General features: G+C 38.3%; 1 protein-coding gene across 1 annotated transcript in view; it reads right to left on the bottom strand.

Moving 5' to 3' along the window:
- The window catches only part of DCBLD2 (discoidin, CUB and LCCL domain containing 2), a 74,663-nt gene that overhangs the window by 37,033 nt on the left and 22,555 nt on the right, over positions 1-15,075 (bottom strand). The window contains exons 3-7 of the mRNA XM_008178201.3: positions 9,063-9,200; positions 7,583-7,634; positions 5,383-5,455; positions 4,193-4,326; positions 2,108-2,148 (exon numbers count right to left, since the gene is read on the bottom strand). Coding sequence (XP_008176423.2) covers positions 2,108-2,148; positions 4,193-4,326; positions 5,383-5,455; positions 7,583-7,634; positions 9,063-9,200 — 438 coding nt within the window. The remainder of the gene's footprint in view (positions 1-2,107; positions 2,149-4,192; positions 4,327-5,382; positions 5,456-7,582; positions 7,635-9,062; positions 9,201-15,075) is intronic.

Genomic DNA, 15,075 nt, shown 5'->3' with positions numbered 1-15,075 from the left:
AGTTACACAATCAAATTTTCTTGCTCTGAATTCTCCCTTATTAAATTAAAGTTATATTGTGTAATATAATGTTTTTTTTGCAAATCTGATATTTAATTTTATACCATGGCAAACTATCTACCTCAGTGTCTAAAAATTCACAAAGTTAATTCAAATTGGAAAACTATAAACAAGGGGTAATGATAAAAAGCACCATATTCAGTTACAGATGAGTTGTCCAGTGCAGAGGTTCTCAAATTGTGGTCCGCGGATAGTTCCCTCTAAGGTGTGCGCCTGGGCAGCTGCACACGAGAGAATGAAGGGCCACCCACCTAATTAGTGGAGCTATGCAGGGGTGGCTCCACTAATTAGGTGCCTGGACCCTGGAGAAGATGCACATATAAGGTGAGGTGGTGGCCTTGGGTGGAACAGGAGGTAGATGGGAAGGGAAAGTGGGGTGAGAAGAGGGGATGGGGGGAATTTGGGATGTGCAGGGCTGCGGCGGCCAGAGAAAGAGGCGACTTTCCCCAGCTCCAGGGCTGTGGCTGCTGGAGAGACGGCCCTCCTTCCCAGCCCCAGCTCTGTGGCTGGGGAGAGACCCACTTCCTTCCCAGCCCCAGCTCAGGGCTGCCGTGGTGGGGGAGAGAGGGAGAGACCCCCCTCCTTCCCGGACCCAGCTTAGGGGCTGCTATGGCAGAGGAGAGAGGGCACATCCATCACATTAGAAAGATAAGACTACTGATATTAAAATATGAGTTTTGTGCTTTTATTTGTAGAACAAAAAAAGTTTTTTTTTTTTTTTTTAAATATAACGCTTTTATCCAAAGCACGTTGCGGTACAAACAACATTTGGAAAGATCATTACATGGTCCACCGAGACCCTCAGCAATTTTCAAGTGGTCCACGAAAAAAAAAAGTTTGAGAACCACTGGTCTACTTGGCTGCTGAGCAACATTAGTCTGACATTAATCACTTAGTTAATGGAGTTAGATCAGGGGGTAAATAGTACATCAATGAAATTTACAGAGGAAACTAAAGTTGGAGGTGTTACAAATATCAATAAGGACAAAGAAATAATAAAAAAGTGACCTACAGAAAAGTTATATTCAGTTTGGAAAACATCAGCTAATGTATCTTGGAGAAAATAATCTGGAAGAGATATTGGAAGGAAGAGTAAAACATGGAAAGCAGTAATGCTCTGAAAAGTACAAGACTGATTATATTGGACAGCAATAGAATGAGAGTTTTCAATGCAATGCACCAACAAAAAGGATCAATGAAATTTGTGGCTTTATGTGCAGAGGCATTCATATTGGCATAGCAAGGATGTGACAGTTTCTTGTTAAGGCTCTGGCAAGAAAGAATCTGGATTGGCATGTTACATTCAGTTCTGGGCATCAAAATACCAGAAAGATAAGAACACAGAAGAATACAAATTAAGGGGCTTGAGCATTATATTTTTTAAAACTCAGTTAACACTCAGCAAGAGGCAACAAATTAGCTTTAAGGATGAAGCAAAACAGAACAGAGAAATAGAATGTAAAAAACTGCTACAAATATAGAATAACTGAGCAAATACTGACCTTTCCACTTTTAGAATACACTTACAATAATTTTATTCTTATATTTTAAACTATAGTAAAAAAGCAACAAAAAGGTAAAAGATTGTCTCTTTCTGTAGCAGGACAAAAAAACCTTCTTGAATATTGGCATATGTGGAAAAATTTAAAGAGCCAAATAATTATAACTTGGCTAAACAATAACTTCGGAGGCTAGAGGGAACACATTTTACATGTCTCAAACCTAGTAATGGAGAGGTTTAATTTAGGAATGAGTAAGTAGAAATATGACTCAGAGCAACTGAATTAAATTAAAGGATCTCATTAAATTAGACATAGTATCGATACCAACCATACTCAGCATTTATTTGTATACTCCAAGTCCTCAAACTCTGACCAGTCCTCACAATAATCCAGTGAAAACACAAAGATCTAAAAGGTACTATTTTATTAATACAATAAAAATAAATGTCAGTTGCAAGCACAACAGGCCCATTTTTTTAAAAAACGTGTCCCACTCTAAGTTTATATCAAAAATCAATATGCAGTTCATAGAGTGATATGCTTACCACTAGTCTTAAACGTGAAGAGACTTACAGATAATAGTCCTCTGCAAAAAAACAAAAAGAAATCTATTTTTGTGGCTGTCACTGGAACATTTAAGGCAAATTGTTCTCAATTTTATTTTTCCCCTACTACTGCATCCCACCAAGAACCTATTCATGTCCAAATATTTTTTCTTATTGAAGTAGCACCTGTTACCACCACTATGGATAATGGTTCATACTGACAGTGCTAAAACATCTTTGCTTCAGGCTGAAACCTGGCCTAGAAGATACCACCTAGTTTAAAAGATTTCAAATGTAAGTATAAAAGTGCAGCTAATGATATATCTAGAAGAAGAGCAAATTAAAAATATTTGACTATCTAAATGATGAAGCTGAACAAGAAAACAATGGTCAGCTCCCTCCACCCAAACCTTCTCTCATTACTGGGGTTTTGTAAGACCAGAAGGCTCTAAATCAAGAGGACCACCACGTTACTCTCAATTTGCATTGTGCAATATCCTTCTTCTAAGTACCAAATGTCCAGGCACGACTACACTTGAAACATCAACAGATCAAACTGAACTAAGCTCTGTTCTACGAGTTCTGATATTTCAAAGAGCACTGATGCTTCAAATTTAGACAAATACCAGCAGCCCAGTTCAGTTTTTGATCTTCTGACAATAGATAATCCTTTAATACTCAAAGTCCTGCAGACTCCGTAACACAGTATGTTGGTGTTTCAGAAGAAAACATGACTATGAATCCATTAAAAAAAAAAAAAAAAAAAAATCTATTTCACTGCTCATTCAGGTCCTGTCTAAACTAACTTTTTCTAAAAATTTCCCACTGTGACCAACACTGGTTCAGCTCCACTGGTATTTGCAACGTTGGGAGCCCTAGGGCTGGTCTACACTGGGGGGGGGGGGGAGGGAAGGGGGAAATCGATCTAAGATACGCAACTTTAGCTACGAGAATAGCGTAGCTGAAGTTGATATATCTTAGATCGACTTACCTCCAGTCCTCACGGCGCGGGATCGACGGCCGCGGCTCCCCGTAGACTCCGCTTCCGCCTCTTGCCCTGGAGGAGTTCGGGAGTCGACGGGGAGCGCGTTCGGGGATCGATTTATCGTGTCTAGACGAGACACGATAAATCGATCCCCGATAGACAGATCACTACCCACCGATCCGGCGGGTAGTGTGGATGTACCCCTAGAGTAGGACACTGGCATTTACACCATACCAATTAAACTTGCTCTGAAGATGTTTACATGATACAGTATTCAAAATGCCAGAAGCAGCCAGCAGTCTTTCTACATTAGGGCTCCCAACACTGCTGTCATCAACGGGGCTGAACAGCGGGTTAGCAATGGCAGAAAATTTTCAGAAAATGTCCCAAATGTAGACGGGGGTCTCAAAACAGACAATGATCTACTAGTCCAAACACACACCACAATGGATTTCAGGTTGGTCTGAGCCATCAGCCTTGAAAAACAGGTTTCAAGTAAACAAAGAGCAACTACCTGCTCTTTCCTCAGTGTATCAATCAGCCATAGGACATGCTATAGTATCAGCTGTTGAGATTCAAACTGAAGTTTTACACTGAAATAGGTATAAAAAAATTAAATAAACCTTCCCTGGCTATTTATTTTTTTTAAATGGAAAAGGAAAAAAAAATTACCCTACTGTAACAAAACTGAACTAAGAATTACAAAAATATTGTTTTATTATATACATGAATGACAACAAACTACAAAGTAGCAGTGAAAACTAGCATATATTCAATCAAATTATTATTTGAAAGAAAAACTTAGGAGTTTATGGTCGTTCCATATATTTTTGAAGGTAGAGTCGCTAGTTTTGCAATGAAGTCTTAATTTTCACTTATGGCCTAGATGTTACAATAATTTGGACAGGAAATCATATACCACAAAAACGAGTACAGCATAAGAACCTACTTAGAACAGAATCCACCATTCCTATGGATGGGTAACTTCACTAGTTTAAAGTTTTCCCTTGATACAACTGATAATCACAGATTGGTTTACATCTCCTATTACCAAGAGGTAAGTATTAAATATATGAAAACAACAGAGCAAATATACTTACTCTTTTGAGGTGACATTGTTAGCCAAAGAGCTTTCATAATATGGAATGCCTTTGCTGATTACAACATTGATTTGGCCACCCAGAATATTTGACACCACTCCTGCATGCACACCAGCCATGCAAAGTGACGAGGACTTCGAAGAAAATAGAAAATAATGTTCACATTCTTTTTTTCCAAACTATTTCAGAATTTTTATGCCATAAAGAAACTGCTATTATTTAATTGTCTCCCCACTACCCACAGGCACCATTCATTTTTGAATGTATAAGACATGAAATGTACAGCTTTGCATTTTTCTGTTTTCTAAAAGAAAAGTGTAACGGAAGTGTATGTAATACAACATTATGCTCGAATAAGATCTTCAGCTGGAACTTACATACTGAGGTGATGCAAGTGATTTTCAGTTTAAGATTATTTTCCTGAGAATCTTTTAGGTTAGACTAGGTAAGGAGAATATACATATTTACATATTCTAAAAGCCAGGGATGAAAAAACTGGTTACTGTAATCTGTTTCTCTTAACAGAAAGTGCAGGAAGGGTATAGTTGCTCACTATACAATTCTGAGGGCTACATACTTATTTGTTGACAGAGCACCACTCATCACATTATCTCATCTCTGACAACAGACAGCACAGAATACACTTTTTAGCACTTAAACATACACAACTTAGATGCTTTTATACACATTACAAGAGGAAACACTAGATAATCAGCTATTTTTGTTGCCAGAGTACAATGTAGTGCACATGATCCATCTCCATTCTGTGAGGAAGAGCTAAAATATGACTGCTGTTTATTGAGATCCATTACAGTGTCATGAAATCAGAGGACGCCATTAAGAAGTCAGATTCCTCTCTAGGAACCTGAATATTACAGGCTTGAGACAGCCAGCCAACAGAAATAAAATGGGAAGTAATGAAGATTATTCTAGTGATCCACATTTCTCAGCAGATATCAAAATGTAAGAGCATGAAGTGTTTAACCACTTCTTGGAGACAGCAACATCCGGAGCTCCAGCCATTAAGCAGCTGAGCAAAATCAGTAGCATGTCACATTAGGAAGTATCTACTCCCAGAGCCAAGGAAATAGAGCTGACAGAAAACAAACATATGTAGCAGATTTTTATCAGAAAGTGCAGAATTTAATCAAACTTAAAGTGAATATACTGTACTGTCTAAATTTACTTACATCGCTGTATCCATGAGGAATAGTGCCAGAAATATCAGCAAAAGGAATCACACATCCAGCTGGACAATACTTACTGGAAGAAAAGGAGATATGTAGTCAACATATGCATGCCATTGCACTTCACTTTAAAAAGAGCAAGCAGCACATTGTAATTTAAAATTTTGCATCTCAAACCATGAACAGACAATTTACCATTTGGTTAGGACTGTAATGTGGTCTAAAACTACCACCTATCCATGTGTCATAATTTGAGACAGCTGTCAAGTCAGAAATAGAGACACAAGGTGAATGAGATAATATTGTTTATTGGACCAACTTCTGTTGGTGAGAGAGAGACAAGGATTTGAGCTTACACAAAGCTCTTCTTCAGCTCTGGGAAATGTACTCAGAGCATCACAGCTAAATACAAGGTGGAACAGATTGTTTAGTACAAGTAGAGAACATCTTTCAAGGGGCCTTTCAAGGTGAAGTGGCCCGTTAAAAATGGCCCCTTGAAAAATGTTAACTACTTAGGCTAAGCAATCTGTTCTATCTTGTATTTAAGCTGTGACACTCAGTATGTTTCCCAGACGTGAACTGAAGCTCTGTATAAGCTCGAAAGCTTGTCTCTCTCACCAACTGAAGTTGGTCCAATAAAAGATATTACCTCACCCACCTTCTCTCTCTCTCTCTAATATCCTGGGACTAACATGGCTACGACAACACTACATATAAATCAGAAATATATATTCAGTAAAAGATCTAGAACAGTAAAAACCAGGCATTTGACAGGAATGTCATGAAAGTATGTGCTTTAACTACATTTTTAATAAGTATATATCCCTATGTCTGGTATCAACACTACATAACATCTGTAAATTCTGAAGTTTTCAAATCAGAATCCAGAATTCTAGCATTAGTGTTCATTTTATTTTATAAACTTTTAAACTGTGTGTCTATATACATATATATATGTATATATAGACACACACGCACTTAATATTTTATACTATTTTTTATATATATAATTACACACACACACACGTTATACTTTAAAATGGTATCTCTGAAAAGTGTACATTACAGAATATCTTCATATAGTGCTTTAATCATAAGAAACTGGTTGACTTCAGCTAATGCTTTTAGAGCATAGAAAGCAGGAGGCAGGATAGTTGTATTGCTGATGAAAGCACATGTTTCACCTTCTAGTGCCGGTTTCTATCACAAAATAAGAAAAAGCAAATACTTGAGGAAGAAACTTGGAATACATTATTCAGCAAAGTACTTAAGCATGTGATCAAGTCCCAGTAAAGTCAATGGGACTTGCTCAAGTGTTTAAGCGCTCTGCTGAATGGGGCAAACTGTTGATTTGGATTGCAAAGGTAAAATCTTGAAAGAGTGGTGGTGCCATGAGTTTATAGGCCCCCCAAAATGTAACCCAAATTCATTTATTGGCTTTACAATACTTTGTAGCTTTAAATGATGCACTTTATTTGGGAAAAACAAGTCTCCTGATGTCCAGCCTTGTCTACCATTTACCTGAAAGAACAAAACTGCCTATTACGTCCCAGTAGAACCTCATTAATTCACACTAATTGTGAGACCAATGGCAAATTAATTTTATAAATTAGTAAGTGAATAAATAATAGAAAAGCAAGGGCTTATGCATCACAAAATATGCTTTTATCATCTGAAAAATGTATGTTAGATTTAAGTTGTGACAGATATAGCAACCACACACAGTATCTTTAGGGACTGTATTCTACTCCAGGGGGGAGCGTTACCACAGTTCCTCCAGGGACTAAAAAAACAGTGTGTGGGTGGGAAGTGATTATAGTGGTCATTGGGACTGCAAACAGTGACATGAGTATTAAAGGTAATACTTCTCTTTATCTAGTGCACATTTTGTAATTTATTTTGTAAAAGCAATGAATTCTTAGTAACATGAGCCCTCATTAGCCGGAAAGTGAGGACACTGCTGATTTTTCTGTGTGTTCATTTAGTGCAAATTAGAGAGGTTCTACTGCATACTAAAATGATTATCTTCATTTTTGGAAACTATAAGGTCAGAACTAACAATTTTGTCATTTAACATTTAAATTTCACCATCCAAAGGACTCTGTTTGAAACAAAGTGGAAGACGATGTGTGTAACAGCATGAATAAAACCACAGTAAAATAACCGTAGTGCTGGGGGGAAAAAACAAGCCGAGCAGTCTTACTTGAATTCTGGTTCAGAAAAGTGACTTGCATTGTCTAAACAGGTTATTAGGTCTGGAAAGAAAAAAAATTTTAAGTCAAGAAAAAGATAGAGACAACCAATTTTAACCAATTTTTTTTAAAGTACACGAAGCCCATCAAATTGAATCTCTCAGACTCACCAGTTGTGTGTGGTTCAATCAAAAAAGTCTTTGAATGAAAAACAATGTATTTGTTAAATAACATACTAATTTGTGAATCTTTTATGGTACAGTAGAACCTTGATAATTTGTACTAATGACTTGGAAATCCACTGAGAATTTAGCATGTAAACATTACAAAATTGATCTTATTCATTTATTTTGCATAGTTTAATTTTAATTATTCCTGGTAATGCTTCACAGAATGCTTGTAAGTGCACTGTAGTGTGTTTTTACACTACAGTCAGAAATTCTTATACTCTGCTTACAAGAGGAAACTGAATAGAGAGGATGAAATTAGTACTGGGTTCTGGGTTTTAACATATGACAGTCTTGCACAAGTGAAGCAGGATAAAGTACAGAACACAGGAGGGCCTTTCCCACATTATCAGAGTGACAACTAAAATTTGACATGTTTATCCACTATGTCAATCTGAACTGTCAAGTTTAAATACACATAAATTTATGCAAGTCAAATTAGAAAACACATAATAAAATTTCAGAAAGAAAAGACGACCTCATCCACCTTTTTGTAGTATTAACTTTAACAACCAGGTTCTCAAACTGTGGCCTGCAGAACACTTGCTAGTGGTTCACAGAGAACTGGAGGATCATGTGTAGCTCTACATCCACTTCTATTGGTGTCTAGGCTGAACACCAGAAGAAGCAAATGTAAAGAAAGAGGAAGAACACGTATAGCCGCCTCCATTGCAGGCCACGGCACCATAAGAGCATGAAAGAGGAACAAAGATGCTGTTTGCACAAAAACTGACAAGAAGCCACCAGCTGGGCCCTAGTCATAAGATTCCTTGGAGGGAGCAAGGAAACAGGATACGATGCAGGGGCAAGGTAACAAAGAGCAGATCAGACAGAAAGATTGGAACTGATAGATGTGTGTGAAAACAGAAAGGTAGAAAAATGCAACAGTTACCATAGGGATTAGAGGAGACTGGGAATGGGATCAGAATTCCATGGTACTGCCACTCTATAAAGAGGTGATCTACACTAAAAAATTTTCAGGACCCTTCATCCAGCATCTTGGTTGTTATACTCCAAACAAATGTATTTAATCTTTTATCTAAAGCAACTGTTTCATCTGTTTCATTGCTTAACCCACTCTGAACAGTAACTTAGTGTATCCAGGGGGTAGGACAGTTGAGAAGTGTTAAGACAACATCTAAAAGAGTGTGCATTTTTAGATATCCACTGCTCACGTTGAGAACACAGAAAAATAAGTTTGTACTCATTATACAGCTTTAATTTTAATCACTACACAGAATAACTAATTGAATCTGACAAATACCTGATTTGTCAGTGGTTGAATAGGAGGCAAGAAATCCACGCCCAGAAAGGTGTGTCCCGCTCATGAACTGTACTGTGACTTCATTACTTTTTGACTCAATTAAACTGTCCATCTGAAAACCCAGACCACAGTATTTACCTAGGAAGAAAAAAAAACTCATTAAAAAAAATCTGTTTATGTTCAGTGTAAGTTCAATTAAGTTTTCTAAATACATTGAGGCTAAAGTGAACTGATTGTAAGTGAAGAACATGCTCAGTATTTGAGATGGACGGAGAGTACAGACATCATATGCATTTCATTTGTTGATTCAATCAGGGATGCCTATGAACACGAGCTTAAACAGCATAACAGTTAAATAGGACTATTAGAGAACCCTAGAAATGTAGGGGTGAAGGGACCTCAAGAGATCATCCAGCCCCCTGCACTGAGGCAGGACCAAGTAAATCTAGCCCATCTCTGACAGGTGTTTGTCCCACCTGTTCTTAAAAACCTTCAATGACGAGTATTCCACAACTTCCCTTGGTAATGTATTCCAGAACTTAACTATCTTTGTAGCTAGAAAGTTTTTTCTAATATCTAACCTATATCTCCCTTGCTACAGATTAAGCCCATTACTTCTTGTCTACCTTCAGTGGACATAGAGAACAACCGATCACCATCTTCTTTATAACAGCCATTCAGACATTTGAAGAACTATCATATCCCCCTCAGTCTTCTCTTCTCACGACTAAACATATCCAGGTTTTTTAACCTTTGCTCAGGTCACGTTTTCTAAACCTTTTACCATTCTTAAATAGGAAACAACAACAACAACATGACAGATTGCATGAGAATTAAGTCCCAGTATCAGCAAGACTAAAACAACAGGTTCCTATACTATTAAGACCTGGAGAGCACACAACAGGTTTAAATATTGTCTGGTTTTAGCCCTGGGAAAGCATTTATTGGCAGCGAAGTCCGACGTTTACCACAGACACAGACTCCTAGTGAACACTGTATACCCTACGCTTGGAAGGATTTTTATTAGTAAAAAATCCCCTTCTGTGTGCTGGGAGCCATCCTGTTTTCTGTATAATGGTGAGTGCCTGTAGTTGGGCAGGGCAGGGAGAGCGGGGTGGGTAGAGGAAATAGGGGAATGGGAGTGGGGTGGTAGAGTGGGGGGAAGGTATAGTGTAGGGGGATGTGGGAGTGATGAGGCAGAGGGGGATGGGATGGGGAAGAGAGGGGGATAGCGATGGGAGCCTAGTATGTGGCATCCTCTTGGCAGCAGCTGGGGCTCCCCCATTAAGCAAGCCCATCGAACTCCCACCCAATGAACCCCACCACCCCGATGAGTCTCTCACCCCACTGAGCCCCAGCTAGCTGCATCCAGACCTCACCCCACCAAGCCCCACTCCCCAGCATCCAGACCCCCCTGCTAAGCCCCCCACACCCAGACCACCTTGACGAGCCCCAGCCACTTTCACCTGGACCCCTCCGAAGAGTCCCATTGTCCCTGCATCTGAAACCCTCAACGAGTCCCTGTGCATCCAGATCCCTCACTGAGCTGCCTGCACCCAGATTGTCCCACACAGAAATCTTTCACCCCACACCTGGATCCCTGCCTCCCACTAAGCCCCTCCACACTTGGATCCTGTTGGGCTGAGCCTGTATAACCGTATCTTGTGCGCCTGGTGCAGAGGGGCAGGGCCCTGGGGTGTTTCTGGGACAGGCCCAGCCCTTGAGCTGTGTCAGGATCAGGTGCAGCCTCACTGCCAAGTCCCTGTCCAGGAGTGTGAGGAAGGCTGTAGGGTGATCTCCCACTTCCGTGCAGCCAGTGGCCTGTGCTCCCCACAGCCATGCTGGAGCTTCCACATTTATTTATTGATAAATAACATTTGAAGAGTTTTGCAGCATTTTAAAATATTATGTGCAGATTTTTTTTTTCTCAGAACTTTTAGGCACACAATTCCCTTAGGAGTAGATTTTGGAGATGTAATGTAAAGTGTATATTAAGCCAAAATACAGAAGGGGCATTATCTGGGGATTAATAGTCCATTAGGAAGAGCTGATAGCCTGAGATGCTCACTGTGAGACATCAGCTCATTCCAACTATTAATTGGTACCCAGATATGGATTAGGTGGCTGTTGCTATTAAATATAAAAACTTGCTTAAAAGAAACTTTCTTCTGGACTTCTTCTAACTTCAGGGCTCTATGCATTTAACACAACTGGCATGATGTAATGTGAGTGGCATGTTGTATCCTTGGTGTCTGCTTTATGTCCTTTAAATAAAAAATGTTGGAAGATAATATCTGAATGCTTTGGATACTGTTCGAGATGATTTTAGTGAACGTTAAATGTATTAAAAACTGGATAACATGTCATCTCAAAATGTAATATTTCATGGATTCATCCTCAAGGAGTGGGGGAAGAGTTTCTAGTGGAGCCCTAAAGAGATTGGTTCTCAGCCCAGTTCTGTTTAATATTAGTATAAATCACTTGGAAAAACATATATAAAATCATTTCTGATAAAGTTTGCAGATGGAATCATGCAAGCACATGTATTTTTCACCCTATCTAGTAGGCTTAGCCCTTGAGCTAGTAAGTACTGGGGAAATTTTTCAAGCCCCTTTTCTAGCTTCATGGCTGGTCTTGCAGTATACATAGGCTTGGCAAAATTCAGTTTTTATTTTATTTTTTATAATTTTGCTAGATAATATCTATTTTAAAGCATTTTTTATTTTTATCTATTTAAATTTTCACTTATGGGAAATTATAGAGGAAGGAGGGTGTCAGACAATAATTATTTAATGACCATAGATGTTTAGATTCAAAAAGTTAAAAGCTGTATAACTGTTGAAACACAAATTGTCAACATCACATGTCAAAATATACAAAGTAAATAACCTTAAACCAAATTCTAGTAAGTGCTTATGCAGCATTTGTCTTGCTTTGCCTATCTGTACATTTTGATTATTGATGGAAATATTTTTTTCATCGCTTTGTGTATGTTTGGTAATTTGACTTTTACTGACATTTTACTAATAAAAATCTACAACCGGCACTAGGACCAAGGAAGTGGTGTCCAGCTGCAGAGTCAGATAGCTGTCGCAAAACCCTCCTTTTCCCAGACACCTCTACGCTCACATAAATGGGGGAGAGGCAGTGGCACATGACCCTGCGTGCCCTAGCCATGCACCACATTTGGATGGGCTATGCCCCCCCCAACTACACCCATGGGCATCCCCAGTCCTGTCCCCTCTCCCCGAGTTTAACCTCCCCAACGGCTGCCCCAGGTGCCAGAAACTACCTCGGCATATGACCCCTCTTGTGGCCTCCCTTTGCTTCCTGGTCATTTTCTGCAGGGAAGCAAAAAATTCTGCTGGTAGACATGAATTCTGTGCATGTGCAATGGCACAGAATTTCCCCAGAAGTAGAAATCTGGGATGAAGTTAGCCAATATTAGTCAAAAGATATATTTGAGGTGGTTTTTTTTTGTTTTGTTATAAGCAACAGCAGTTAAAATCTGCTTTAAAATAATAACAAAAAAGAACGTTTCTTTTAGCAGCAAAATGTATTTCTAAAATCAACGTCTACCTTCATTATTTCTGTAATAAGCCATATTTTTTATCTTAGGATGACTCCCTCAGGGACGATTCTCTCCATCGGATATTTAAGGTATGCCACAACTTTTGTGGAGCTCTTTGGATGCAAGGAGGAGATGTTCTACAAAATAATCAGATCCACAAATTCTAGTAGAGAAATGGAATTTCTGACTGGAATTTCCACTGTGGTTTGAGTTTGTAGACTTTTTAAAAGACTTTTGTAAAAATACCTTTCTTTCACGTAATGCAAGCCCCCAGTATTCGCTGACCAGCTGTAATTTTACCTTGTTAATCTCTGCACAATGACACTAAATTTATACTGTGGATCTTTCCATTAACTAACAGCTGATCACAATAAACAGTATTGTGTACCTTTTAATAATTACAAAATAAGAATGCACGTGGAACTTACATGGGTCTAATTTGCAGGTAGATGTATTTGTAGAACATTTATTTTCATTTAGTGGTATACAGCACTCATATACTGGATTGAACACTATTATGAAGTAGTGCTAACAAAGCTAACTTCCCATGATAAGCATGATTTTCAAACTTTCCCACTCACCCCTACATCCACCAAAAATAAATCAACACACCTGAAGTTTCACATTCCATATCTCATTATAGGGTAGAATATTTTGGAGCAAGATAAAGGAAGAGTTTTCTGAGATACACAGTTTTTAAAGTTTCCCTCTGATTCACTTTTCTAAGGCTTTCCTGTTACATTTTGGCTTGTCACGTTTCTGACCATATAGAAACTTAAGAATTGCCTGTCCCCTTGTGAGCTCCAGGATTAGCTGCTCCAAGAAGCAGTCATAAATAGTGGCTAAAAATTTTATTTCTACATCCCATACTGAGGTGATATGTATCCAGTCAATATGGGGATAGTTGAAATCCCCCCATTATTACTGGGTTTTCTGTTTTTGTAGCCCCTTTAATATCCCAGAGCATTTTACAATCACAGGCACCATTCTGGTCAGGAGTATATTCTTACTGCTACAGTCTTCTTATCCACACATGGAGTTTCTGTCCATAGAGATTCTATGGTACAGTTTGAGTCATTTAAAATTTTTTACTATATTTGACTTTATGTTTTCTTCCATATACTGTGCACAATGCTACCAGCGCAACTTACTCTGTCTTCTTATATATTTTGTATCCTGGTATTATCGTGTCCAATTGATTATCATCATTCCACCAAGTTTCTTGTTATGCCTATTTTATCAATATCCCGATTTAACACCAGGCACTCGAGTTCACCCATCTTAGTATTTAGACTTCTAGCATTTATATACATACACTTATACAGATATTAAGAGTGTGATGAGAATGCAAAAACTATTGCATTAGACATAAAGCACACTTAAAACCATAGATTATATACATGTCCATATTTCAAAAATGTGTGCATCTTTTTAAATATGCATAATACATGCAAAGTGTGAATGGCCCAGATGTAGATTGCTGGGAGCAACCCAGACTTGAAGGGGTGAAAAAAGGAAAGGCATAGGAGGCTAAATGGCAATAGGAGATACCAAGCCACATGAAGATGAGAGGTTGTTTAGGAAGAATGAAAGGCTTGTAAGGTTCACCAAGTCCCTCTTGAGCTTCCAAATTGAGCAGGGGGGACTCCTTTCACTCAATAATGCTATTTTATTTTTAATATAAGAAAATTCCCTGGCAAATATTTAACTGAAAGTTAAGTTTGAAAAACTAACACTTCAGACAAACACTTGAGAATTTTGTAGTTTTCCAAAAACCCACAAACATCAAAAGCCTGGAAATTCTAAATGAATGATTCAATTTACCAAACCCCCCCAAAATCCCAAACCAAAACAAAAAAAATCTGAAAGTATACAAAATACATTCAGGGTCACAAACAACCATAACTCTGATTCCATAGTTCCTTACGACAACTTTATCCATCTTCATTTCTTTCATGACCCCAAAAAAGTTATTAAGAGGTAAGGGTATTCAACATACACAGATGGATGCACAAGACTGCCTCAGAGTTTAGGGTTGTTCTCAGATGACACTTCAGAGTTAAGATCCTTTGACTGATCTTAATTGTGCAATAAATAAAACCCAAAATCCAAAGCTTGCAAAGCTGAAATTTAACTTGGAATTTCCTGGCTGTTTTTTAGAGGCTAGTGGGGAAGAGGAAAAATCTTGAACACTCTCCTATGAGTTTTTTGGCAGAACTGAGATTCCTTCCACCTTAAAAAATAATCTAGAGTTTTTTGCCTGAGATAATTGCCTAGAGACAACATCAAGAGACAGGGTCAAAATGGGAGTCAGTTGTCTAATATCTCCACTATCTATTGTTTCAAATATGTAAATTCAAGAAATTGTGTTAGCCATGGCTGCAATTTTTAGTATCCTTATTAGTTCCATGAATTAATCTGCTAGTACATACTGCTCAACGT

The sequence above is a fragment of the Chrysemys picta genome, chromosome 1, assembly GCF_011386835.1.
Source record: "Chrysemys picta bellii isolate R12L10 chromosome 1, ASM1138683v2, whole genome shotgun sequence".
Lineage (NCBI taxonomy): Eukaryota > Metazoa > Chordata > Testudines > Emydidae > Chrysemys > Chrysemys picta.
This window is presented reverse-complemented; position numbering and strand designations above follow the sequence as displayed.